General features: G+C 43.1%; 1 protein-coding gene across 5 annotated transcripts; it reads left to right on the top strand.

Moving 5' to 3' along the window:
- Window positions 1-218: 218 nt before the first annotated feature.
- dnajc13 (DnaJ heat shock protein family (Hsp40) member C13) lies at window positions 219-27,603 on the top strand. Of its 5 annotated transcripts, XM_029457611.1 has the most exons (58): window positions 219-235; window positions 4,013-4,093; window positions 8,421-8,496; window positions 9,420-9,569; window positions 9,999-10,040; window positions 10,145-10,345; window positions 10,430-10,636; window positions 11,083-11,178; window positions 11,438-11,529; window positions 11,725-11,891; window positions 12,080-12,159; window positions 12,256-12,425; window positions 12,530-12,562; window positions 13,279-13,378; window positions 13,495-13,602; window positions 13,766-13,921; window positions 14,007-14,063; window positions 14,158-14,279; window positions 14,450-14,525; window positions 14,701-14,796; window positions 14,880-15,020; window positions 15,896-15,913; window positions 16,731-16,813; window positions 17,050-17,203; window positions 17,366-17,469; window positions 17,565-17,724; window positions 17,796-17,858; window positions 17,953-18,054; window positions 18,189-18,293; window positions 18,442-18,644; window positions 18,784-18,868; window positions 18,998-19,152; window positions 19,292-19,337; window positions 19,429-19,583; window positions 19,711-19,912; window positions 20,074-20,189; window positions 20,322-20,400; window positions 20,486-20,621; window positions 20,708-20,892; window positions 21,016-21,090; window positions 21,190-21,309; window positions 21,460-21,855; window positions 21,948-22,061; window positions 22,164-22,280; window positions 22,506-22,683; window positions 23,161-23,252; window positions 23,338-23,437; window positions 23,558-23,632; window positions 23,718-23,830; window positions 23,932-24,101; window positions 24,210-24,252; window positions 24,331-24,504; window positions 24,613-24,792; window positions 25,140-25,280; window positions 25,373-25,516; window positions 25,617-25,716; window positions 25,999-26,103; window positions 26,439-27,603. In XM_029457611.1, exons 2-57 carry the CDS (start codon window positions 4,026-4,028, stop codon window positions 26,052-26,054), a joined length of 6,777 nt encoding a protein of 2,258 aa, XP_029313471.1. In that variant the 5' UTR covers window positions 219-235; window positions 4,013-4,025; the 3' UTR covers window positions 26,055-26,103; window positions 26,439-27,603. The 5 variants fall into 5 exon arrangements, with proteins under 5 accessions (XP_029313471.1, XP_029313470.1, XP_029313469.1 ...); XM_029457610.1 differs by lacking the exons at window positions 219-235; window positions 25,999-26,103 and adding an exon at window positions 1,143-1,312; XM_029457609.1 differs by lacking the exons at window positions 219-235; window positions 12,530-12,562; window positions 25,999-26,103.
- The last annotated feature ends 23 nt before the right edge of the window (window positions 27,604-27,626 follow it).

Genomic DNA, 27,626 nt, shown 5'->3' with positions numbered 1-27,626 from the left:
CAAAAGGACATCACTATCACTCGCATTGTGTTAAGGAGATTTTTAAGGAAAGAAACTAGGAAACTTTTTTTCCCTCATGTCTCTCTAGCTGTAATTAAATTAGACTAACAGGCAGCACATGGTTAGTCACCTAATCAGATGCCTCAAAATGTGACCACTCGATGCTGACCCACTTCACTGTGTAACATCAGTCAGACACAGAGACCAAGATGTTTCCCCTTTACCTTCAATCACGGTGAGTCACTTACAATTTTGACATATTCTGGATCGTTACAAGTCGTAGATTACTCGTCATCTCAGTTTTTGTTAGAGTCCCATATGTTGGTGCTGCTAGTCTACAGGGGTAAGTTAGAGCTCTCATGGCAGAACCAAAATGAGTGTTGATGTCATATCTGCAGCTGGTCTATGAACTAGGCTACTTTAGCAAACTCTCAAAGATATTAAATTGCAGAAAAATGTAGATCATTGCAAGAACAAAAGTGAATGACAGGACAAACATGTTATGTATAATAAACAAAGCAAAGAGAAGCAAGAGTATAAGCAGTTGATAGATGCATTTTAATTAAACTGTTGTAGTAGGAAGGATAAATACAAACAGGTATATATATTTATTAAAAGTTGTATGTGCAGATGTTTTGATGCATTGATTGTAACATGTCCCTAGAGGGCACAATAATCTTTCTTTTCCCAGGTGTATCTTTTTACATAGCAGGCTACTGATACCTGGAAATACCTAAATGAATTGCCCTTTAAGTGTTTTTCCAACATACTATAAGCTATCAAGAGGCACTATGCAGAGAAATGTAAATGTAGAAATATAGAACGGTGGCTGTCTATATTTGAGTGTTTGGTGCATGGAAACTATATTCAGTATTATTCCTAGTTTGTAAACTTTGGTATATTCACTCCTTAGTTCTAAATTAGCACAAATAGAAACTAGAGATTCTACTATATAACCCAGTCAGCATTCGTCCCACACAATAAACTGTTCTGAGGGCAGTTTCGGCTGTATATATCAATACAAACACTGAGGGAAATTGAGAAAAACTGATCTCCAGTCGGTATCTCCATAAATCCGAGCCCATACAAACCAATCAGCTGACAGCCGCATGACAGTCAGACTTCACGCATGCGCAGTAGCACACTTTTGGTATCAGGAATATGGCAGCGTCCTGAGCCCTGTTGGGGTGAATACGGCGTAACTGAGCACCTTCAGCATCAGAGTGGGAAAACTGAGAAGCACCGGCCGCACTCAGAGGAGGGTGGGGGGCTGAGGGACGGCTACGATAAATACCCGTTAGCGATTTTACAGGTAAATGCACCAGCTACAACCTGCCACTGTCTTCAAGCCATCTTCTCCATGTTTGCCTGATTGAACCCCGCTGCTAATGCGACTAGCTAGCTCTTCTACCAGTCCCGAGTGCTGTGCTAGTTAGCCGCTAGCTTGTTGCTAACCCAACATTAGCCTGCCACAGCCCCTTTTTTTTTTGCATTTGGCAAACAAACGCTGATAACACAAGTGTCTGGACTACATTTTATTTTAGTAAGGAGCAGCAGCAGCTTCGACATCGCTGTTGTCACTGCTTGTCGTGCTTGTTTTTAGCCAGATAACCGTGTAGGCCCGCTGCAATGAAGCTGAGTTTGGCTAAGCGCTTGAAAGCCAGGTAACGTTAACGCTGCTGGTCATAGATTTACTTGACAGATCGGGACTCCGAGCACATCCTCTAATGGACTTAACAATCGCTGTTCGCTTCTCTTTTTTTTTACGCATTTCGTCTATCTTTATATCTCTAATCGCGTGTAAAAAAAAAATCTGCAAGTCTATTGCATCCTGCAAGCAAGTGATTCATGATATCCTTATTGAGCCATAGAAGATGAAGTAGAGTAAGTGCAAGTTGGCAGAGAGATTGGTTCACATAATTGGCAAATACAGGAAGGTCATTGCAACACGTCGTCAGTGCAGAAAAGGCTTTTAAACAAGCATGATAATTGGCGTTATGTTAAAAATTCACATTAATCAAATTCATATGATTCTGAAGCTCCAGATGCCCCTTGTAGATGTCATTTTTTATTTGCCAATGCTCTGCTTGTACTGTGCTGTCTGGTCAGATATGTTAACTGGAGATGTTAGGGCCATATAATGATGTAATGACAGATGATCATTTGACCCTTGTACTCACTGATTCTGAAGCAGTTTTATATTCTTATTATTGTGCTTTTCAAAAGGAAACAGGTGATCCAAGCTGTGAGAGACATGGTGGAAAACAGACTTAAATAGGCAGAGCAAAGGAGATGTATACACAGTATTAAGGGTTCATTGTCATGACACGTACAGTAAAACCTGTGGCTGTAGGCTAGTTTGTTAGTACCTAGCCAGTACTACACGTTTGACAGGCTGTTTTCAGTTGTTCGGATCCCATTTAGAGGTTTGATACATACTATTGGCAGCGCTACTTGGTTGAAGCAAGCACCAGCATACACTGTAGGAGTGTACGGACCATCTTAGCTATGTCAGCAATGATAAAAAGCTGTGTTTGTTAAAGTTTCTGAAAAGTTGAGAGACCTGTCTGGAACATGTAAATGTTGTGTGCTTTGCTTTGGATCTGCTTCCATTTAGATTAACTTCACTGTTCTCTTGTTTACCTTTTTTTCTTATTTATTTTTTTGCTGAACTCTGTCAAGGATAGGCCATGAATAATTTGCAATTGATCTGCATACAGGCAGGAAGAGGTGGGAGGGGGGGGGGGGTAATCACATGACCCAATCCTGGAATCTGTCCTGGTCTTTTTTTACACTCATCACAACGCTCTCAACCCAGTAATATATTAAACAACTGCACTGCCCTCTGCAGCAGCAAAGACCACGCTGTGCACTGCTTGCTGCTAACATCTCCTATTGTGCATTCCATCAGCCCCCCGCTTTGGATTAAATTCATTATGCAGATCCATGAATGCGTTTCTCCCAAACGGGTACCAATTATTAAGACGCCGACACTGGTTGATTTTTAAAGGCCTTGAAAGTAGCTTGTATTTGCGTCCTGCCCTCTCTGAACACCAGACAATTGTCCCCTAGGTGTATTGTGGATTCCATCATTTCGGGTTATTTTGCCGTCCCCTCTTTCAGTCGCACACTGAAATGGAGAGGAAGGAAAACTGGAGTCAGATTTTTCCAGGATCCTGGCAGAGTGCTGACACAGGTTCCCCTTGTCACAGTGCAGCCGCCAGCAAATTACTGCACTAAGGATAGGAGAGGCAGTTATACCCTCAATCTTCTTTATTCAGTTACTGGTTTTTATTTGATGCCTTGATCACAAACTATCACTCCTAAAACCATCCCACTGATGCTTTTTGATTTGTCCTAGATGGAAAGGAAACTCTTCCGGTTTTGTTACAAGAACATAAATCCATAATCATTGCACTGGAATAAGACATGACCTAACCCCTGTGTTTCTAAAGTGATCAATAGGCCACACTGGCTTTGCACCAGACTTTATTGACACAAGCTCAGCTGGTGCACTGTTGTGTTTTTTCTTTTGTACCTATGATTTCAGACTGGAATGAAAGACCTTTACTTCCTCTGTTTTGCTGAGCCGGTTGTATTGCAGTGGTTCTTTATTCGTTTTTCTCTTTTTAATAAATCAAAGTATATCGTGGTTTATATATTAATTTGGAAGTCATGTGCTAGCAGTTGCGTTGATGCTACGGCTCATAGCTGAGCTAATGACAGTGAGGAATCAGTCAGTCATAGAGCGATGGAATCCACGTGGACTTCTCTGTCGTTGGATAATCACTCTTTACTCGGTGTTACTTCTGTAGCCGGGGGAATGTCAGGTGGGAGTCTCTCCCTTCAAGCTGCAAAATGTTGAAGGACTGTGTGAATGTGTGTGGCAGTATATTAGAAAGCGTGCTACATAAACTTGATGTAGTAATGACTTGTGAAGGTTCGGGTTATTTGGTGACTTGGTATAGAGCTGGCATTAACTGTTCACAATAACTTTTCTTCTGTTTTGTAGGTCCTGTGAAAAGATGAATGTCGTCAAAGAAAACAAAGACCTGGCCTGTTTCTACACCACCAAACACTCCTGGAGGGGAAAGTAAGGACCACAACTTGTTTTTTAACCCCACCCATATGATTTCCACAGTAGGTGCCATTGTCTACACCACATGTCCTTTTATTGGTTGGCAAGGCAACATAAACTTAAACTCTTCCCTTCATCACCTTGTAAAGACAGTTTGGAGAAATCCTGAAATCCTGACTCATTACTTCCATTGTGTTGACTTCCTTATCTTTGCTGGGGATAGGAGGTCTGCAGACCACAGTCAGCAGTCACTGATCAGCACTAATCATATGTGTTTTGTAGCGCTGCACTGTCTTATGCAATGTAACCCACAGATAATGACAGTGAGCACAGAACAAGTGTTAAGCAAGATGTCCATAACATTTCTGGATTGTATGGATACAAAAACATGAAACACTGCGTAACATATTAAATGGGGATAAGACATTATCCCAGTACAGTACAAATATCTTTGGTACAGCATCAAGATTTCACAAGATGCACTTCAGACTAGATGCATCTTTCATGTGCACTATCTTCCTTATAAACATTACAAGGCTGATATATTTGTGTACTAAGTGTGATGTTTTTTTTTAAACGTGTTTTAAAAACAACGCCACAATCTTCCTTTTTTCTGAAATAACTCAGAACAGGAAGTAAGGGTCTGTGCACTCTCGTATGTCATTTCTTACAGGACCGAAACCAACGGTGTCTCTGCTGTAAACACGTCTGAATAGCCCAACGTCCTGATCATCTAGCGCATAGGGTATCAGTTTTCATTTTACAGATTCTAGTTAAATTACACACCAGATAGAGGCCTAACACTAGATGGGACTCGCTGTAGATACTTGGTTGTCCTCAAAGCTAAAGGATGGACATGTTACAGTTTGAGCAGTGAGCCAGCGGGATCACATTACCTGCTTTCTAAATGTCTTTGTGCCTTTAAGGTCTGCCATTGACTTTGGTAACTTAAGCAGGGCTGTAGAGCATTAGCCATCATCAGAGCTTCATCCTGCTAATGCTTCCTGAAGTGTCCGTCAGAGACCAGTTGTTGATGTGTGTGTGTGTGTGTGTGTGTGTGTGTGTGTGTGTGTGTGGATACAGAGGAGGCCGATAACCCATTCAGAACGACACAGTGGCGCAGTTTAAACCCGCGCTGATGGTTGACGTGAATAAGTCGACACAAGTCCGTGACCCTCCTACTGATCTGGGTTGAAGGATGGTCGCACAATGCCCAGCTTTGGTGAACAGGCATCTATATCGGGGAAGAAAACTAAATTTGAAGGTCGTTCAACTGACTCTCCAAAGAGAGAGAAGGAGAAGGAGATATGACAGAGTGCAGGACATTACATGAGTGATTGGGCAACCATGAGTGAGCAGAGAGAAATAAAAATGAAACTGTATTCGGTGCTTCTGTAATGCAATGCTGTGATATTTCAATGAAGAGTCACTACAGTTGCAGACATAAGTGTAAGAACGCTGACATCTGGAGCTTTTGACAGGAGTCTCGTATGAATATGTCAAACGCAATTCGGCAGATCTGCGTCATTTGCGCTGTGAAAAGGGCACCAGTCACAGCTTTAATAGGCCATAAGAGAAAGTGTCATCTGAGGAAATCCTGTGTCATCTGGAGTCAAACCAACCTCAGATATCGTGGTCTTCTGTAAATCATAAAAAACAATGATCCAGTTTGATTTTTACCAACCAATTTAGTCTGAAAACTGAGCATTCAGAGACTCACTACTTAACAGTTACTGTGTCACAGATGAGAGGTGCATAGCTATTCACTGTGAATACAGACCATGTTCCCAAAATAAACCTAAATTTAGCCATATATAAAAAGTGCTTCTGTCGTGTGAATTGTGAGTCATTTCACTCATTGCAGAAATAAAAATATAAAAAGGTCCTGTTTTAATTCAAAATGTACAATAATGAGGCTTCATTCTTAAGTTTGACTTGAATGCATTTGGTCAAAATGTGTAATAATTGGACTATATGGCAGACATGGAGAGTAATGCTCATCTCTCAGCAGGGAGTTGAAGGTGGGGGGGGGGGCATTGTGATATTACTATATGTTGCTTTGTTGTTTCCACTAATCTAGTAGTCTTGTGTCTAAAACAAGTGCTTTGCTAGTGTTTCAGATTGTATGTTGACATGTGGATGTCTGAGAGAGTTACCCTCAGATCCTGTCACAGACTCTTTTCTTCCATGGTTACAATTAATCTTCACTGCTGTGGTTCTGCTTTAGTGCGGAAGCATTTTTCCCTCCATCAGTGCCCTCGGTCATGTTCAAGTCTTGTGACTCTAGCTTGTAGAGAATATTAGATGTGTCTCCTAATGAAGGGCATTTTCACGTTTTTTCTTTTTGACGCAAATTGATCGTCTCAGAGTTTTCTGTGTCATTCAAGGGGTTTTTAAGCACAGCACGTCTCTGTCTTTTCAGAAAATACATATGCAAACCACAATCTCTTTTGAATGCATTCATCTTTCCTTCCAACCATCTCTGAAATCTAGTGTTTGTTGAGTGTTGTACGGGAGATTATGTTGCGTTGTTCTATCTTTGCATGTAGTCAAACAACTCTTGTTCAAAGAGGAGAGGCTGTTGTGAAGAGGGTTTAGTCAGATACAGGAAGTTGCTTAATGTGATACATTATGAAACCCTTGGAAGTGGAAGGAAAAGCTCTAAAGACAGTACGACTGAATGCTGAAGAGTATCTTTTTGTACAAACATATGTGGCGTACACTGATTTTCATATCTTTTGTATGAATGGAAATGTGAACCACAGCAGCATGAGTTGTCAGCAGTAATGTCCAGTGTACATGATGTGTTGTAGCCAGTCACAAGGTTATTTTAATCCCTCAGGTTATTATTGTTATATGTTCTAATGAATATACTCATCATTATTTTAGCAGGTTAACTTAAGTCTTTTAGACAAAGCTCCAACTCCTCCTCTGCACTTATCGCTGCATCACCTTTGGTTATGGAATCGGCTAAAGAGCCACTGAGCACATTTCTTATTATACTGTAATTGCTGCGCTCCAGCCAGAAAATCAGTCTGTGTTTTAGGCAGTTTCTTTCAAAGGAACGTCCCTCATGATCGTCCTCTTTCTGTTCTGCATGCTTTTATTATGTTCAAAGTCCATTAACTGTTCAAACTGATCACAAATGTCAAATTTCCAAAACTTCTAAAATACAAAAAGCGGTATTTTGTAATGTCACAAAGTAAGAGACGCACAGTAAAATCGTAAGATGATGCATTGTTAGAGAGATTCCTTAGTACTAAGTTTGAATTAAAGGGGGGGGGGTGAGCCCACAGAGAATGAATAATTAACTAAGTTTAAACCAATCAGCCACTTAGCACCAAGGTCAAGACATGTAGAGAGACGGCACCCTGAGAGAAGGTACACAAAAGAACGAGACATTTGTGAAAAGGAAGGAAGGAGACCGACGACGGGATGTGGCTGAATCTAATATTCCACTCCGGCCTTGCCTCAGGACGCTGCCTGACCTGTCTGTTTGTGTTAGTCATGTACTCTGTATACAAGACCGACTGCATTATACGGAAGTAACCTCTTAATTTGCCTTCCTTTTTAGTCTGCTTTCTGATAGGACTAGCTGGTAACTTCAGACCTCTTACATTAATCCAGGTCTAATGAGGATGTGCAAGAAAGAAAGGAGCCAGGTCAGCATGTCCAAATAGTGCTATTGAGGTGCTAAAAGAACACGTTGTACATACAGTAGAAGAACATGCATGTAAACTAGACACAAGGAACTCTTCCGGTTAACACTGAAACACACTTGAACCTCTAAAAACTACACGTAACCCTGATTTTTTTTCTAATCAAGCAGCAGGCAGAATGTTATGAATTTGGCAGAAAGTGTTGGCAAACCTCACACTCATTCACTCGAGCGTAGCAAGCAAAAAAGATTTTGCAAAAATTGAATTTCACACTTCCTTCCTACTATGTGAGAAAGCCTCACTCTCATAAACAATTCTGATGACTTGGTGTTTGTCCCTTCAGAGTCAAAGAGTGACTCATTAACAAACCGTTAAGTAGTGACCTCTTTTAAAGTCACTGAGAGGCCGAATGTGGTAAATACATACAGAGAAAAGTACATTTCCTTGTAGTGATGGCTGCAAAGGTAAATATTTAGACATCACAGCTGCATTTCTTCAGCCTGGTGTTGCGTCTAAAGTGAGGAGAATTAAGGCTACATGTTTACATGTTGTCTCATCCTATTTTCACCCTGTGTAGACCTCATCTCAACTATCATCTCCGCTGTTGTAGTTGTTGCTGCCGCTGTGTGCGCTTGGTGATGGGTATGCTGTGTTTTCTGACTCATCCCATCTCTGTGTTGCAGGTACAAGCGAGTCTTCTCAGTGGGGACGCATGGCATTACCACTTACAACCCGACCACGCTAGAAGTAACAAATCAGGTCAGTGTGTATGGAGCCACAGGAACTCCAGTGTCATTCAGGAGCTTTTGCTTTGCCGTTGTTATCAGTGCCTCACAGGCGCTTGTGTGACCATTTGAAGCACACTGCGCCTTTGCTAAAAGCTGAAACGCAGTATTCTGAACTTCTTGTGCTCAGCCTTTTAAAAAAATGCAAAGCTTTCAGCACTGCTGTGCAAATGCAACAGCGTGTTTTTACGTTGATTAGAACTTGAAAGATGTCCTAATCAATACCCATTTAAACCTCCCTCATTAACCCCTCAGTCAAGAAAATGGCTGAACAGAAAGTTGTGCATGATGCGTTCAGGCGTCATGGTTGTCTTAAACGAATAACTACTCTAAGCGGTTCAAATCTGCCGTGTGGAAGTGTGGGCCAACACGTACATGAGCGTAAATCCATTGTTTATATTGCAGAAAACAGCAGTAAGAAAGTGGATTCAAGAGAACACACACAGACTGTTTATTAACACCGTTTAACATTTAGTTGAGTTATTATAAGTTATGTACAGGGCAAAAGACAGTAAGAGTATTACTTTTACAAAAGTTGTTTGTTTTTAATAAAGTTGTGGTTTATTACAAACAATACTGTCGTTGTATAAAGACCTTTTATGTGTTTATTATTATACTGTATTTGTTTTGTTGTAATAACATTTCTTATAAAGACATATTTTATATTATGACATCTGTACTATATTGTAATTCTTTATCTGTTCATAGACCAGCCATCACTTATTGGAGGAGTTATCGACCTAATTAATCTGCTTACAGTATAAATAATGTGTTCTAAACCATTAATGAAATGTTTGCATACTGCTTCTTCAGGGGGACGAGTATAGTACCATAACGTCTTGTTTAATGCTCAAACAGTCAATGTGTGTATCTCTGTGTTGCTGTCTGCTGTACCAGTGGCCTTATGGGGACATCTGTGGTATCGGACCGGTAGGAAAAGGTCAGGGAACAGAGTTCAACCTCACATTCCGCAAAGGCAGCGGCAAGAAGTCTGAAACGCTCAAGTTCTCAACAGAGCACCGGACAGAGCTGCTCACAGAAGCGCTGGTGAGGACAAACACTCGTCACTTCACAACGACCAAACATACCTCGTGCACATATTTATTAAACCCAGAGCTGCACATTTTGCTGCGTTGTCTAAAAAAAAACAAAATATAGAAACGCAGCAAAGTCACTTAATGTACGATGCACTGTTTTGGAGTGCGGTGCTTGCAGATCACAGGCCCTTTGACTCCCTGTAGGTGCATCACAAACACGAATCAGCAGATACTTTGAAGCTGCGACGGAACAAACTCATTAAGCTGAATCAGAAAGGAGGATTAGTATTTCCCCACAGAACTAATTCTTGTTTGTTTTATGAATTCTGCAATAAAGTCAACACTTCATAAGCGTTACACAGGGATGATTTCAGATTATTTACTTACTTATTGTTTACTGTGTAAATCTAATACCTAGTTCTTTATTTTTCTCATTCAGAGATTCAGAACAGAGTTTTCAGAGGGGAAAATAACTGGCAGGGTAAGTACTGAGATCTATGAAGAAGAAATATCCATTTGAGTATACGTTTGTCACTGGTGGCACCTAGACGAGTGTCTTTCAACGCGTGTGCTTTACCCGTACAGCGTTACAACTGCTACAAGCACCACTGGAGTGACACGCAGAAGCCAGTGAGTTTAGAGGTGACACCGGGCGGCATCGACCAGATCGACCCGCACACCAATCGGGTGGTGTGTTCCTACGACTACCGTAACGTAGAGGGCTTCGTGGAGCTCTCTGATTACCAGGGAGGATTCTGCATCCTTTATGGAGGCTTCAGCAGGCTGGTATGCATTCATAGCGTGTTTCTGTCTGTGCGTATGCGTCAGTGTGTACGTTACGTATTGTCTTCATCATCTCCTGTCCCTCAGCATCTGTTTGCCTCGGAGCACCGGGACGACATTATCCGCTGCGCCATAGAGCATGCTGGGAACTTCATCGGGATCACGCTACGACTGAGGAAGGAGGCGTTGACCTTCGAGGATTTTGTGACGGACAGGTTGGGGAAGTACAGCTCGGACGAGAGCATCACTTCACTGGCCGAGTTCGTGGTGCAGAAGATCGCCCCTCGACACCCGGTTAGAACACCCCGCTTCTCATTGTTCCTCGCAGTGCTGTGTGGTAGGGATTCAAAGTGAGGTGCAGGTACCCACCAGAACAATCCATTCACAAGGGTCCACTTTAAAAAACGTGTTTCTAGTTTGATATAAGAACCACGAAGACAACGTCAGGTTTAATTGAATGTTCTCAGCACATATGTGGATCCTTAAGTCACACTGTGAAACTGTCTCCATGTAAGTATTAAATGTTAAGTAGTTACTGGAAAGCTTTGAGCTTTGCACCATGTTCTGCTTGCATAATGATGCAGAAGCAAATAGGTAACGCATTATTTGACTTGTATTGAAGTGTGCATGTGATTTACAGTGATTCAGTGCCTCCTTCTGCTCTCAAGCTGGATTTATCCTTCATTTCTTGAAGCAATATTTATTTTTTTTTGTATTATGACTCATGTGTCTTTCCTTAGGAGCCTGTTAAGCGTATACTGTGCCTGACCGAGACATGTCTAGTGGAGAGAGACCCCGCCTCATACAACATAGTCACCATCAAACCCTTCGGAGAGGTGAGCACTCTAAACTAAAGCAACGCCGAGTCATCAATATTTCAGGTTGAAATGTTTACACTCCGAACCATTTTGTTCCGTCTAGTTGTACTCCTGTGAAGATAAATGTTAATTGAACTGCCTGTCTTTGATTCATTATGTATGAACTACTACACTGCAAGTTAACAGCTTTGATGAAAGCCCTTGATTCTGTGTAACACGAGCAAACTTCCCCTCCCTCCTTTATCTCGCTCTTGTCCTCTGTCTCATCTCCCTTCAGGTATTTGCTCTCATCTGTGACGTAGACAACCCTCAGGTGTTTACAGTTGAATTCATCAGAGGTCAGATCAGAAAGTTTTCCTCCACAGAAAGGTACACACACACACCTGTCTTTATGTATGCCTTTTTTCTGTACTCATGACCTTATTTACAAAATGAGCTGCTTGTGTGCACGTATCTGCTGCAGAGCCAACTCTCTCCTGTTAATGTGTGCTCACTGTTCATCCTCCATAAAACGGATCAATTGTGATGCATTTAGCTGAGTCTGTTTGTATGTGCGTCCTGCAGGGACTCCCTCTTAGCCAGCCTACTTGATGGAGTCCGCGCGTCAGGCAACAGGGATGTGTGCGTCAAGATGGCCCCCACGCAGCGAGGCCAAAGATGGGGCCTACTGAGCATGCCCGTGGATGAGGAGGTGGAGAGTTTGCATCTCAAATTCCTGGCAGCACCTCCTAGTGAGTCCGAGCCCTTCATCTCACGAGATTCATGAACTTTAGTTGCCACCATAATGTCGATTAATCTAATACTTTGGGTTATGAGCAAATGATAGATGGTAAACATAAGCAGCATATTATCATGGTAATGTTAGAACTGGATTAGATGCTTGAGGTACAAACTAGTTGTGCTTTTGCCTTTTGCTTAGATGGAAACTTTGCAGATGCAGTGTTCAGATTCAACGCCAACATATCCTACAGTGGAGTGCTACACGCAGTGACCCAAGATGTGAGTGTGTTAAATTCATGTATGGTCTGCCTTTCTGCCAACCCAAGCAGGATCCACACTTATTTCCCCTTCTTTATCTCTCTTTTTTCTCGTCAGGGTCTTTTCTCTGAGAACAAAGAGAAGCTCATCAACAACGCCATCCTGGCTCTTTTATCCCAGGAGGTCGAACTGCCTTCTATAAATGCCGAGCTGGAGAGCCATTTCCAGGCCATTCGACGCTTGGTGGCCTCCAAGGCTGGCTTCCAGGCTTTCACCCAGCTGCTTAAGTAAGAATGCAGCCGTTACCACACTTCACCTTCCTGAGTTTATTTCTTTGAAGTGTGTTTTTTTTGTTGAGCTGCTGGTAACAGGCATGCTCTGTCATTCCAAGGTCTGGTCAAGGGTCTGGAGTCACAGATGCAACGTAAATATGAATCCATACATCTCAGTCTGCCCTTTTGCCTGTCTCTGTTTCTTATCCTTCTTGCTCTTTCCCAAAGTCTTTCTTAGCTGCCTGTCGATCAGCCTTCTCCTCTTTTATCTTTGTTCTGCTTTCATCTCAGGCTTTTAGACGGGCACTTCAGACGAGAGGTCACTTCCCTGTGTTCAGTCGAGCTGTCTGGCGTGATTTGTCTTGACCTTCCTCTCTCGACATCTCATACTCCTTATTTTTGTGCCTCCCATGTCTCTCCCGGGATCTGCTTTGCCCATTCTATCTTTTAGATTTTCTGTACATCCCAATATTTAAGAACCATGTAGTCTTTCTGGGTCACTGAGATGTATGAGAGGAACTGTATTTACTGTTTTTATTATTTGTTCCTGTGAAGCAAATGAGAATTGGTTGTCCTGAAAGATTCATTGCCAGAGTAGCTTTGTGTTTCCCTCACGCAGATCACTATAAATACATTTGTTTATTTTCGTTTTAAGGAAATCCTCTTTAATATTGTAACACTTAGTTCGGTAGAAGATGTGACACGTCATGATCAAAACAAGCCATTTGTGAAGCAATGAATTCTTTGTGCATCCAGACCTCTTTTAAATCATACCGTGTTTGTTTCTTCTGTTGATTTTATAACTTTTAAAACCTTTTTTTCACGGTTGTTTGAGTGATGTTCGTGAATGTATGTTTGTGTGTTCCAGATTCAGGGAAAAGTTGGGTGTAAAAACGGTAAAAGCTTTAAAAAGGAACAACAACGGTGTGACACACGCTGCTGTAGACATGCTCTGTGCCCTTATGTGTGTAAGTAACACCTGGATATTTAGACATGCCGTGAGCATGCGCGCACGGTACATATCGACCATGTGTCTTTCATCTTGCTGTTGGCCTGAGACCTTCTCCTTCATGTTCCTCTGCAGCCGATGCACGATGACTATGACCTGAGGCAGGAGCAGCTGAACAAAGCCTCTCTGCTGTCCTCCAAGAAGTTTCTGGAAAACCTTCTTGAAAAATTAATCACGAATGTGGTACATGTCTGTTTATATGTCTGCAAGCTGGATGCACAACTGGGAAATGTGGAAGTTGTAGAACAAAAGTCGTTTAGTATAAGCTTCATGAACCTTCTCATGTTTGCACATTTATAATGTTTTGTATCCAAAATCTTACTTCTCATTCCCTTTTTGTTTTCAGGACCATGGAACAGGAGCTTTAGTCATCAGCTCCTTACTGGACTTCTTAACATTCGCCCTCTGCGCCCCCTACAGTGAAACCACAGAAGGGCAGCAGTTTGACATGCTGCTTGAGATGGTGGCCTCTGACGGACGCACATTGTTCAAACTCTTCCAGGTAGTTAATAATAAAGCTTTACGCACTAAGATGATAGTGATATGTACATGTTCGTGTGTTTGAATTATGTTGTCTTTATCTCTAGCATCCCTCTATGGCAATAGTGAAGGGAGCAGGCCTGGTGATGAAGGCTATTATTGAGGTACTGCCTTTCTGTGTCTACGGTGGTTTACGGTGTCAATAATGTCATTATTGGATTGGATGAAAACTACCAACCTGTGTTTGTTTACACGTAGGAGGGAGACAAGGAAATAGCCACTAAGATGCAGGACCTGGCCTTGAGTGAAGGGGCTCTTCCGAGGCATCTGCACACGTCTTTGTTCACCATCAGCTCTGACCAACGGATGCTTACCAACAGGTCCAACCTCAAGAAATCCACAAACTCTCACACGGATGATTTAGTCATTTGGATGTTTTTGTTTCGGCAGCTAGTTATTGAATTCTCTCTATTTATAGTGTCATACTTGAGTAACACTGTAAGATGTGTTCTCTTACTTCAGCTACTGACCTGAGAGTTTTCTTTCTCAGGCAGCTGAGTCGTCACCTGGTGGGACTTTGGACGGCAGAGAACCCCGTTGCCATGAACCTGCTGAAAAGGATACTGGTGAGGCTACAAATGAGCCCATTGGGAATTTAAATCAGTTGATGCCATGGCAGAAGCTATTAGTATAATGTGATGCAGGCAAAGTACTCCAGAATGTAAGCCAATGCTTTTCTCTGACAGCCGAGGCGCCACGTTCAAGTCTTAACCCAGTTCACTTTGTCTTGCGTGCTCTCAGCCAACCGGCCTGCTGGCTTACCTGGACAGTCCTGACCCAGTCCCGGAAAAAGATCTGGACAGAATGCACATCCGTGACAACTTGAAAATAGCCACGGTATCTGGAGAAACGTATCACATCTGTACAGTGGAAAAAATCAGCTCAAGAAGAAAGTGTCTCTAATTGTTTGTTTCCCACAGGACCAGCTGAACCGAAACAAGGTCCCCGACTGGCAGCGGTTAGCCGGCAAAGCAGCCAAAGAGGTGGAGAAGTTTGCCAAGGAGAAGGCTGATATCGTGTTGATGCACTGGAGAGATAAAATGGGCATCGCCCAGAAGGAGGTGAGGATTTATTTTCCTTTGCAAAGATGCTGAGGGGCTGATTTCCCTGTTGTATATCAGACAAGCTGCTGCTCGTGTCTCTTACTGATGCTCCTCCTGCTGATGCTGAAACAGTACTGCAGAATCCACAACTCAATAACACTCTTTTCAGCTGCTGCTGTTATGTTGCATGCAGAGCGGTGTCAGCTCTGATGATGCCTGACCCCGGGGGAAATGTCTAGATACAATCACGGTAGATTTGTCTGCGCGTCTCAAATCTGCTGTTCAAAAGGCTTGTGCCTCTTTTCATACATGTTTAACATTTCTTTCTTTAGCTAAGACGTTTTCCACAGGCATGTTTGAGTGGGACAGGGTTGCTGTGGATCCTTTAAAAGTCTTAAAAGGAATTGAATTCATTCATCTAAAAAAAAAAAAAAAAAAAAAAGGTGCTCATTAAAGGTTCCACAAAACTGAAACGACTATTTCACTTTCCAGTAAAGCTATAACCTTCAAACTCGCTTTACCTGAATGTCACCCGGCTTCCTTTTCTACACTTTCGTTATGAATGAATCAACGTGGCTGATCTACTACATATTGTGACTGGCTTGCTTTCACTGAATATTCCCTAATCACAGTTTGCATCACATGCTCCATGTATAGTTGTTGTTAGCAATTGATTAGTCTTGGAAAAGATATGAATCTACTGGATCATCGGCTAATAAATCTTAAGGATTTAGTGACAATTTTGCCCTTAAAATGTTGTACTCTAGTGACATGTGACCTTTTTTTGTTTGGATTCATCTCTGTTTGATCCGAGGAACAATAATCTCTCTGTGTTGTATCTGCCCCACCCTCCCCTTGTCTTGTGTGGTTTCTCTGATTGTCAAACAATGCAGCAAGACAGAAATAACATGGTAAGTAGGACTGACCAATGGGATCCATGCTATATTTATTTATCTTTCCATCTTTTGTCTCTTAACCAAACCATTTTTCCATCTTCATGTGACATATTGGGTGCGGTTTTTAAATTCAGCTCGGCGATGACCCGTTATTATCTACAAGAGATTGCCACATGTGTCAGGTGCAAGAAAAGAAGAAGCCAATAACACAGTAGACGATAAAAGCACATGTTTAAACGTGTCTCTTCTTGCCCTGCTGTCAATAGAGGACGTTCAGAACACCTGTGGGGTTTTGTCATCAGTAATTAATAACCACATTTATTTTGAGACATTAGTGTAATTACCATAAATGCGAGGAACTGTAAGGCCTCTGGAACCGTATATTACATCGCGTACACATCTTTTATTATGCAGGAAATTTATCGTATTGCTTCCTGGCAGCAAAGAGGAAAACTGTTTATCTGGCAAGTAATAGGCAATAAACGTTTGAGAAGCAACAGATTCATGAGAATCGGCATCATAACTCTGTCTCGCCCAGCAAGAATTACAGAACACACCCAATTCTGGGATCCCACTTTGTTTTTTTTGTGTTTCATAACCTTGTTTTCTATGTTGGGTCGACGATGACATCGTTTGTTTTGGGTTTTATGTCTTATCGTTCTAATATCTGGCTTTTCTCCATTCTCAAAAACATTACATTTTTCTCCATACTGGTGTCACTTTATTTTATTTCTGGTGTCCTTGTTCTTGTTGTTGCCATTTAAACATCACAACTCTTTCATTGCATAAGCTGAAAAATTACAACATTTTGAGTCTTTCTTTTGGATTTCAGAACCCAAACCAAAAGCCTGTCATCCTGAGGAAGAGACGACAGAGGATAAAGATTGAAGTCAACTGGGAGCTTTTCTACTACAGGTACAACAAGTCCCCAGTGAGCGATCAAGCCATATTCTGATTTTATTACACTCAGTGTGCAGAGTCCAGGTTATTCACGTGTGTCCTGCTTAAGAGCCTTGAAACCACTGTCCTGGTTATAAGCTTTTAAGCCGCTGCATGTTCTATATTTTAATGTTACACCTTAGGGACACTTTTATGGACACACAGCGGAAATAAAACCCACCGTCCTTCCCTTCCTTTCCTGTCTTCTCAAGATTCCAGCACGACCACGCACGCTCCAACCTCATCTGGAACCTGAGGACGAGAGAGGAGCTGCGGGACGCTCTGGAGGGCGAGATGCGCGCCTTCAGCGTAGACCGTGAGCTCGGCAGTGCCACAGTCATCTCCTGGAACCACCAGGAGTTTGAGGTTTGTGCTCCGCCGACATATGTTTCGCTCACTGCTGTCTGGATCTCATGGCAATCATTTGATTATTACCATTGCATGACGTTGTGATCCCACAACGGGTTATTTCTAAAAAACCAATGCATATACAGACACTTTTCTCACAGTATATGTTCTTATCTGCAGGTGAAGTATGAGTGCCTTTCAGATGAGATAAAGATCGGGGATTATTACCTGCGTCTGCTGCTTGAGGAGGACGAAAACGAAGAATCGAATGCCATCAAAAGATCGTAAGAATACAATGCAACAACCCAACCATGTTTATCCTTCTGTACTGAATCCAAAAAGATGATTCATGCGTCTCTCTCTCTCTCTTTGCTTTTAGATACGAGTTCTTCAACGAACTCTACCATCGCTTTTTGCTTACACCCAAAGTTACGATGAAGTGCCTGTGCCTGCAGGCGCTCGCTATAGTCTATGGGAAGTGCTATGAGGAGATTGGCCCCTTCACAGACACTAAATACATTGTGGGCATGCTGGACCGAGTGAGTACGAACTGATATAGTTGGTCTTTTTAATGAATCCGGAAATCTAAAATCCTCTTCTGTGGTTACAGTGTACAGACAAGCTGGAGAGAGACAGACTCATCCACTTCCTCAACAAACTCATTCTCAACAAGGTGCGCTATTAAAAGTATCAGTGCCTCTTTGTTGTTCATTTAACCCACATTTCTACCGCTCGCCTCGAGTAACAATTCATTTTCTCCTCTGCAGAAAAATGTGAAAGAGGTGATGGACTCTAATGGAGTGCGTATATTAGTGGATCTGCTCACTATGGCCCATCTGCATACCAGCCGAGCGACTGTGCCTCTACAGGTACAAACATGGCTTTTGATTTAAACAATTATGCTTGGCACTAGATGAGCTAAAGATGAGATGTTGCCCTACGTGTAAACACCTTAAGTAATCTGCCTGCAGTGTCAAACAGATGGTCTTCTTTATTTCCACAGAGCAACGTGCTGGAGGCGTCGCCAGACATGAAGAGGGAGAGTGAGAAGGAGTGGTACTTCGGTAACGCAGACAAGGAGAGAAGGGGGCCTTTCAGTTTTGAGGAGGTATGGGATCTTCTTAAAACTTCAAGCACTGTGATTTCTCCAATTTTCATTTCTGTTGATGTCTTGCAGATGCTGCAGTTTATTGAGCTTTCCATCCCACACTTATCTGTATATTCGTTTTTAATATCAAACATCTTTTCTTCTCCAGATGCAGGAGTTTTGGAGCACAGGTGTCCTGACAGCGAAGACACGCTGCTGGGCTCAGGGGATGGATGGCTGGCGCCCCCTGCAGGCCATCCCCCAGCTCAAATGGTGCCTCCTGGCCACTGGACAGGCTGTGATGAACGAGTCCGACCTGGCTACACTAATCCTTAACATGCTCATCACCATGTGCTCGTACTACCCCAGCAGGTGGGTAGAGCAGAACATGTCTCTCTGGTTGTTAGGAAACGTCTTTTTAAACGGTACTGTCATTCCATTAAGCGTTGTTTGTGTGATGATTATGATTATTTGTGCCATGACTATACCTGTTTATTTACTTTTTACTCAGGGACCAAGATAATGCCATTATCCGTCCTTTACCTAAGATCAAGAGGATGATCAGCGACAATGCTTGCCTCCCTCACATTGTCCAGGTATCTGCTTAATCTGAATCCAATTTGTTCTAAAAGAATATTTCTACAGAGTTGTCATATCCACTTTGGTGAATGTCTGAATGAAATAAAAGGACATGTTGATGGTCTCCCATTCTTTTTCCCTTCCAGCTGCTGTTGACCTTTGACCCCATCCTTGTGGAAAAGGTGGCTAACGTTCTGTACCTGGTGATGCAGGACAACCCCAATCTGCAGCGCCTCTATTTAACTGGGATCTTCTTCTTCATCATGATGTACACGGGCTCCAACGTGCTTCCTGTAGCCAGGTGAAATGACACACAGTAGTTAGATCTTGGCAAGTTAGAATTAGGTGGATATAATTGAAGAGTAGAACTAAAATATTACACTTTGACACTAGTAACATGCAATATTGACCTTTTGAAACATTCCTGCATTTTTTTTAAGGTTCCTGAAGTACACACATCTGAAACAAGCCTTTAAATCAGAGGAGGTACAGTTGATTTATTTTATACAGATTTTTACTATGTAAATTGTCCAGATTGTGTCTTTTGAATCCAACCTCTGTTGTCCCTCCTCCCCAGTCTAAAGGTCAGGACATAGTGCAGCGTAGTGTTCTGGGACCGGTGCTGCCTGAGGCCATGGTGTGTTATCTAGAGAACTACGAGGCCGAGCGCTTCTCGGAGATATTCCTTGGTGAATTTGACACACCTGAGGCCATTTGGAGCAGTGAGATGAGGTAGGTATCAGTCTCCATCATGTCTAATTAGTGCGCTTTAAATGCAACACAGAGATATGTAGAGGTGCAGCATTGAAAGACAGCGTGTGGTTTATAGATATGTTAATAGATTGGGTTTGTGTTTCAGACGGATGATGATCGAGAAGATAGCTGCCCACATAGCTGACTTCAGCCCCAGGCTGCAGAGCAACACGCGGGCGCTCTACCAGTACTGCCCCATCCCCGTGGTCAACTTCCCCCAGCTGGACTACGAGCTCTTCTGCAACATCTACTACCTCAGGCATCTGTGTGACACCATCCGCTTCCCCAACTGGCCCATTCGAGATGCTGTATGTCCCTTTTTTCTTATTTATCCAAGCGTGTATTTCCTTATCACTGTCCTGCTGGTGTTATCTAAGAAAGGCTTCTTTAACATTGTGACCCACCACCACCATCATCATCATCATCATCATCATCATCATCATCATCATCATCATCATCATCCCTACAGGTGAAGCTGCTGAAAGACACTCTTGAAGCCTGGAAGAGGGAGGTGGAGAAAAAGCCTCCTTCTATGTCTGTAGATGATGCATACGAGGTCCTCAACCTCCCCAAAGGACAGGGGCAGTGAGTGGCCTTTGCTTTGTTATTACTTGTTACTATTTGTCTTGTATCCGGAATCCTCTTTATTCATTAGTAGTAATTAATGTGGATGTTGTTGTTGGATAATGTGGATTTAAACAGTGTTTTTGTGTTCAGGCATGAGGAAAGTAAAATCAGGAAAGCGTACTTCAGACTGGCGCAGAAGTACCATCCAGACAAGAACCCTGAGGGCAGGGTGTGTATTAAATTACTGACATGATGTGTAAGTCAGGGCGTACATAGCTTCATCCACAGATCGCATGTCAACTTGTATCTTTCAGGACATGTTTGAGAAAGTCAACAAAGCGTACGAGTTCCTTTGCACAAAGTCTGCCCGAATCCTGGACGGCCCCGACCCAGAAAACATCATCCTCATCCTCAAAGCTCAGAGCATCCTGTTCAACCGACACAAGCAAGGTATATAGATCGATCAACTTGAGTTGGTATGCGTGTTGTTTGTTGTTACAGATTTTGAACTAATACTCTTAACGGTCTACGAGCAGAACTGGAACCTTACAAATACGCCGGTTACCCCATGCTCATCAAAACAATCACAATGGAAACAGACGATGAGCTGCTCTTCTCCAAAACCTCCCCTCTCCTCCCGGCTGCGACTGAACTCGCCTTCCACACCGTCAACTGCTCGGCTCTTAATGCGGAGGAGCTGCGCCGCGACAACGGCATCGAGGTACGCACGCTGGTCACAAATCCTGAAGTTTCAACCAGTGTAAAGGAAACATTATATCTGTCCATCTACATCGTGGGGAACTGTGTTGGAATAGCTGATGAATTGTTTCCTGTATTTGATCAGGTGTTGCTGGAGGCGCTCTCTCGCTGTGTTGCTGTATTAACTTCATCCAGCAAGCCTGATGACATGGCTGTACTGGTAAAATGACTCTTTGTTCACCTGTCGTCACCTTTCTCTCCGCTGTACTGCTTGTAACCATTTTCTGTAACACTTTTTCAACACTTGAATGTGCCACAGGTGTGCGGGCACATCTGTAAGTGCTACAGTGTCGCAGCCCAGTTTGAGGAATGCAGGGAAAAGATCGTCGAACTGCCCAACATCATCAGGGACCTCTGCCACATCTTGTTCTATGGAAAGGTGAAGTTTCATGCATATTCCTTGTTTGTGGTCTCATTATTTGCAAATTATTTTAAATATTGAAATGCTACATGCACCTATGATGTTAGCTTTATACTTGTTCTGCAACCAGACAGCTTCTTGATGTTCTCTCCCGCGCCTCCTCCTCAGGGTCTCCCAAAAACGGCCGCACTGGCAGTGCAGTGCGTGAGCTCCTTCGCAGTGGATTACTTCCTGCAGACACACCTGTACCACGCCGGTGTGCTCTGGCACCTGCTGGTCCACCTCTTCAACTACGACTACACTCTGGAGGAGAGCGGCGTGCAGGCTAGCCAGGACACAAACCAGCAGCAGGTGGCAAACAGCCTGGCCAAGCTCAGCCTGGTAGCTCTCAGCCGTCTGGGAGGCTACGCCCAGACACCGCACACGCCAGACGGGAACAATCCTGTTTCAGAGACCAACGGCATTGAGGGCACACCTCCAGAAAACCCCACCATCCGCAAGAGCTTAGCAGCCATGCTGTCACCATACATCTCAAGGAAGCTGGCAACAGGATCTCCTGCTGAGGTATGTTGTACAGGTGGCTAGGGAAGGTTGTGTCAAGCTTTTACACACATAATCCCCGACAGCATGCTGAGTTCCACATGTTGTGCATTTAGGTGTTGAAGCTGCTGAACAGCAACACTGAGAACCCGTACTTGATCTGGAACAATGGAACCCGAGCCGAGCTGCTGGAGTTTCTGGAGATTCAACAGGAGGGAAACATCAAGAGGGTATGAATAACAGTATATAATATCATAAGCTTATATTAGTAGACAGATGTTATTGGTGAGCTACTTATTCATTCATGCATCTTGTCTTTGGTCTCTTTATAGGGAGAAAATGATAAAAGCTTTGGTGCAGAGTTTTTGTTCACTGATCACAGCAAAGAGCTGATAGTCGGGGAGATTTTTGTCCGGGTCTACAATGAGCAACCAACCTTTCCTCTTGAGGTGAGTAGAACCGTTTTTATTTATTGTTAGCCCTCTCTCATCAGTCCGAATTAGGTCATGACAGATGGCATCTTGAAACAGCCTTATTCATTCTGCTCTCTATAGCTTGTTTTATCTGCTGTGTGTTTGTCACATTTTAATGTCTATTTGGCTTTTTTTGCCGTTTTAAAATAGACGTAAAACCTTTTGTAATGCTATTATGTGTTACCATCTCTCTGTTTATAGTACGCAAAAGTATTTGCAGCCAGTCTTCTGGACTACGTTGGCTCCCAGGCTCAGTACCTGCACACTCTGCTGGCCATGAGTCAGAGCAACAAAGTGGAGTCCCAGCAGCATGCTGAGAGGCTCCGCTTCGCTGAGATGTCTTTAGAGGCTCTCCGCAATGTCATCAAGAACAACCCAGGTGAGAAATGACACTTCACTCCACTTTCACTTTGTCTGAAGAGCCTGTTGTTGTATTTAGATGTCTTAAGGAGACGCCCCAGGTGAACAGGGTACATGTTTAATTAATAGATATCACCGTGGAACTTCCCCAGTGTATTACTTGCATTACGTTAATTGTTTTTAGTATTACAATAATCAGAAAGAATACTGTCAACAGCCACTGTTTTTAGGAGAGGAAAGGTTCTATAAATCACGCTATGAATAATGTATGAACAAACCCCTCTGTAAAAACCTTCAGCATATACTGTAGATAGGAATGAAACTGGAAGGTTTGTAATGTACGTGCTTCTGAAGTGGAGAATTCTGGCCCATACAAGACACTACAGGTGAGTTAGGGTAGAAATGTTAACTAGTGCATGAACAACAATGTGTTTGCCTGGGATGTGTCACCTTTTTGGAGCTTCTATTCTAAGCTGTTATCTTTGTATGATTTCAGGTTCGGAGTCAGAGTGCATCGGCCATTTCAAACTGCTCTTCTCTTTGCTGCGGGTCCATGGAGCTGGCAGAGTACAGCAGCTGGTCTTGGAGGTAGATGTTGTTGGTCCTCCTAATGTTTCCTTCCTGTGTGTTCCCAATGTCCATGCATTTTTACTCATGTTGGTTTCCTCTGCAGGTTGTGAATACAGTGACTTCAAACCAGGAATGCGTCAGCAACATTGCTGAGTCACTGGTGTTGTCCAACCTTCTGTTGCTGCTGCACTCACTCCCCTCCAGTAAGAAGACATTCTAAAACAGATCAACTACTCGCTTACATTTGTGCTCTTTGCTGCCTTTTCTGTACTTATTTTAGTGTTGTATCTGCTGACCAAAATCCTGTGTTTTGTATCGTTTAGGCAGACAAATGGTGCTGGAAACCTTGTATGCACTGACTTCAAACACAAAGATAGTCAAAGAGGCTATGGCCAAAGGTCAGTGTAATTAAAAATGTTTCTTTTCCATATTTATGTGAATTGTTTGTGCACAGATGCTCATGTTAATCTGCTTGTTCCCCAGGTGCTCTCATCTACTTGCTGGACCTCTTCTGTAACTGCACACACCCACAAGTTCGCACACAAACGGCAGAACTCTTCTCCAAGATGACCTCAGACAAGCTGGTCGGGCCAAAGGTCAGCCTGGACACAAATAGATAGAAGAATATGTCAAAGATAAATAACTCCTGTCCCCCTTTGCGTTATCGTGCATCATCGTATACCCTCGTCTCTGCCAGGTGCGGCTAACGCTGATCCGCTTCCTTCCTGGTGTGTTCATGGATGCCATGCGAGACAACGCCGAGGCAGCGGTGCACATATTCGAGGGAACGCACGAGAACCCTGAGCTCATCTGGAATGACAACTCGAGGGAGAAAGTGTCCACCACTGTCCGGGAGATGATGCTCGAGTATGACATGAGCCCAATTCAATACCCTTAATTAACAAATAGCTAGCTAACTAGCTAGTACCCTAACTGTCCAATATGATGCTTAATATTATGTTCTTTACTTTCCAGGCACTTTAAACAGCAGAAGGATAATCCTGATGTGAACTGGAAAGTAAGTGTCATAACATATTACTTACAATAAGACAGTATTATGTTGCGTATGATTAACAATAACCTCTTGTGTGCTCAGTTGCCCGAGGACTTCACAGTGGCTTATGGAGCAGGACAGGGCGAGCTAGAAGTCGGTGGAGTCTTCCTGCGTATCTTTATTGCTCAGCCCGGCTGGGTGCTACGCAAACCTCGAGAGTTCCTGGTGTCTCTCCTGGAGACCCTGACTGAGCTGCTGGAGAAAAACAACCCCAATGTGAGCCACCTTACGGAGAAGCACAGAACACACCACATTTGATCATTTTATCCTTCTGTCTCACACTCGTAATTTTAAATTCTTCCTGACATCTCTGGTCCAATGCAGGGTGAGGCCCTGGAGACTGTTACCACGGCAGCAGTATGCCTGTTCAGCGCACAGAGCCAGCTGGCCGACCAGGTTCCTCCTCTGGGTCATCTGCCTCGCGTCCTAGCAACTCTCAACCACAAGAACAACGCTGTGCCCAAAAGCTCCATCCGCCTCATCCATGTGCTATCAGACAATGAGGTGAGGAGCCAAACATACATATATTCTGACTTTTCTTCTTCTTCTTTTTGCTTTCAGGACAATCTACACTTTGTATTCATGAAGGGGGAACTGTAGGACCCGGTGTATTTGTGACCCATACTAGGGATTACAAATGAATCCCCAAACGTTACAGAAGTGCAATACTAAATCCTCTAGTCCCGCTTTAAGGATTCACACGTAGAGCCCAGAGTTAATGTGTTCAGAATATCCACAGTCGCGCTCTGCTTTTTAAGATTTGCCAACAAACAATATATTGAGCAGTTTGTCTCCTTTCTGCACTATGACACACAAACATTGTTAAGCACCGCTTTCTTGTGTTTGTGTAGCTGTGTGTACGCTCCATGGCTGCTCTGGAGACGATCGGCCCCCTCATGACTGGGATGAAAGCTCGGGCGGACATGGCCGGATTAGCTTGTGAAGCTCTCAACCGCATGTTCCAGAAGGAGCAGACTGAACTAGTGGCCCAGGTAAACAGTCGCCATTGCTATTTGTTATGTGCATCATGTTTGATGACGATGTAAAATGAATTCTAATGTGTTTTTATGAATGAACTGAACAGGCTCTCAGAGTGGAGCTGGTCCCATACCTCCTGAAGCTACTGGAAGGAATCGGCCTGGAGACATTAGATAACCCTTCAGCTACTAAGGCCCAGATTGTAAAGGCTCTCAAGTCCATGTCTCGCAGTCTGCAGTATGGAGAACAGGTATGATAGGGATACATATCAATTAATAATGAATGATTAGTGCCGTCATCATACTGTTTATTTATCTTATATTATCTGTTTGCCAATCACTGCTTTGTAGGTGAATGAGATTCTAGCCAAGTCCTCGGTGTGGAGTGCCTTTAAAGACCAGAAACATGATCTTTTCATCTCAGAGTCTCAGACTGCAGGCTACCTGACAGGTAAAGCATTTCTCAAAGCTCTAACCTGCTATTAAACACTCAGCATCACAAAAAGCCGACATTTTCTTAACAAGCTAAGCTGTTTGTCTGTCCGCGTTTGAAAGGTAAGTCTCTACTGCCTTTCTCTGAGCTGTTGTTGAATCTTAATGCTTTGCTTTATCCTTAAAACGACCTTGTGGCTGACTCCTCACTTAAACCCAAGAGACCCTTTCTGTCTCCACGTCCTATAACCTCCTGGCTCTGCCCTTCCCTTTCCTTTTGTCCTCCACCTTTCCTCCTCAGGGGTATCCACTCCTTCTCTCCTGGCCGCCAGTAGCCCACTGCGAGGTGGGCTCTAGACTCCTAAGCTGGGCTCTCACAGCCCTCCTCTCTCTTGCTCTGATGCAGGTAGACTTTGACCTCACTCCTACTGCCATTCCTTGCCTCTTTACCTCCATCTTTGACCCACACTTAACTTTCCATTCCCACCTCTCCATCTTCACAGTGCTGAAGCTAATCTCCTTGCATCTTCATCTCCATCCACCAACTCTTTATCACAATTAACAGAAATGCCCTTGAAAGTGGGCATTGAAAAATGAAAAGCAATGTGGTGCTCACCCCTCCATACGTACAGTAGTTGATGTCTTTTAGTGTAGTACATCATTGTAGCTCTTAAATAGTGCTCCAGTTATCACGGCCAGTTAACTTGCACTGAATCTTATCTTTCTTCCTGCCACCTGTAGGTCCAGGAGTAGCAGGTTACCTTACAGCAGGAACTGGCACAGCGGTGATTCCCAACGTCCCACCCCCTGTGGACAACGACAGTGGAGACCAAGGCTGATGGACACACTCTCACAGTCACGCTCAGGCACCCAGACTGCCCTGCAGCTTCACGGCCGCAGCTCAGAGAGGGACTGTCAAGCTCCCAGATGAGGGGATGGAGAGAGAGAAAGCCGGAGGAGAGCGGGCCGTCATTGACCGTCACCAAAATCTCTGCAACACCTCCTCCAGTATCGCTCTCCTCTCCCCTTACAAATGGCACTCAAGTCTTCATGAACACTTTGAAATTGTTTTAACGGATGACCACGTTTTGTTTTGTTTTCTGTGCTACGTTTCTTGTTTCTTCCAATGACAGACAGAAGTTTACTTTTTGTATGGATATATTTTTTACTCTAGATTTTGTTTTTTTCATGAGAAAGACATTGAAAGACTGAGGCATAGTGTTGGTCAACTGTGTCTTCTCTATTATCTTATTCCCCTCTGTCATATCCTGATTGGCTCCACTTACCCTAAATCCTGAACAGAGGATACTTGGCCTTGTTTGTGACACATTTGTGCACAGGACCTATCCACCTCTTACCTAAATATGTCATTTACTCGTCTGTATAATGGATTCTCATATGGAAAAGGAAATAATGTTAAAATCTGAAATGTGTGTATGAGTGCTCTGCCCTGTCCATGGAGTTTTGCTGACCTCTTGTCTGGTTTGGTCAGGTCTAGATTGATCCACTCTTTCAAAGTTGACACAGATTTTCTCTCCAAATGTCCAGCCTCTTATTCTTCTGATCTTAATTCATAGTTCATTCTGCTCTCTCTTTGAAAGCTACCCTTTCTGCCTCACATTTTTTAAAAGTAATTCTCCTTCCCCCAGAATGCAAAAAGCACTAGAATATTTATAAGTGAATAATAACGACCGGAAACGAGCTTCTGCTAAGACATGACGAATGATGTTGACTCTGATTATGAATCTATGTGAAAGACTAGTGCAATTTGTGAAATGTTCAATGTAATATTACATATAAACTTTCTATATTGAATGTACATTCAAAAAAATAAAATAAAAAATCAGTCGCACTTGTACATAAAATTTTAAGAATAAAAGGGAACCCACAGTGTTGTTCTTTTTTACTTACCTTTGTGTTTGTCAAAAT

Source organism: Cottoperca gobio, chromosome 20, assembly GCF_900634415.1.
Source record: "Cottoperca gobio chromosome 20, fCotGob3.1, whole genome shotgun sequence".
Taxonomy (NCBI): Eukaryota; Metazoa; Chordata; class Actinopteri; order Perciformes; family Bovichtidae; genus Cottoperca; species Cottoperca gobio.
Note: the sequence above shows the minus strand (reverse complement) of the source record. Positions and strands in the feature narration are given on the sequence as shown.

Bases quoted from the DNA above. Each gene is read 5' to 3' on its own strand.
- dnajc13 (XM_029457610.1), top strand. From the start codon at position 4,026: ATGAATGTCGTCAAAGAAAACAAAGACCTGGCCTGTTTCTACACCACC. The intron at 16,814-17,049 runs GTACAACAAGTC...TGTCTTCTCAAG, and splicing joins TGGGAGCTTTTCTACTACAG to ATTCCAGCACGACCACGCAC. The intron at 18,645-18,783 runs GTGGGTAGAGCA...CTTTTTACTCAG, and splicing joins TGCTCGTACTACCCCAGCAG to GGACCAAGATAATGCCATTA.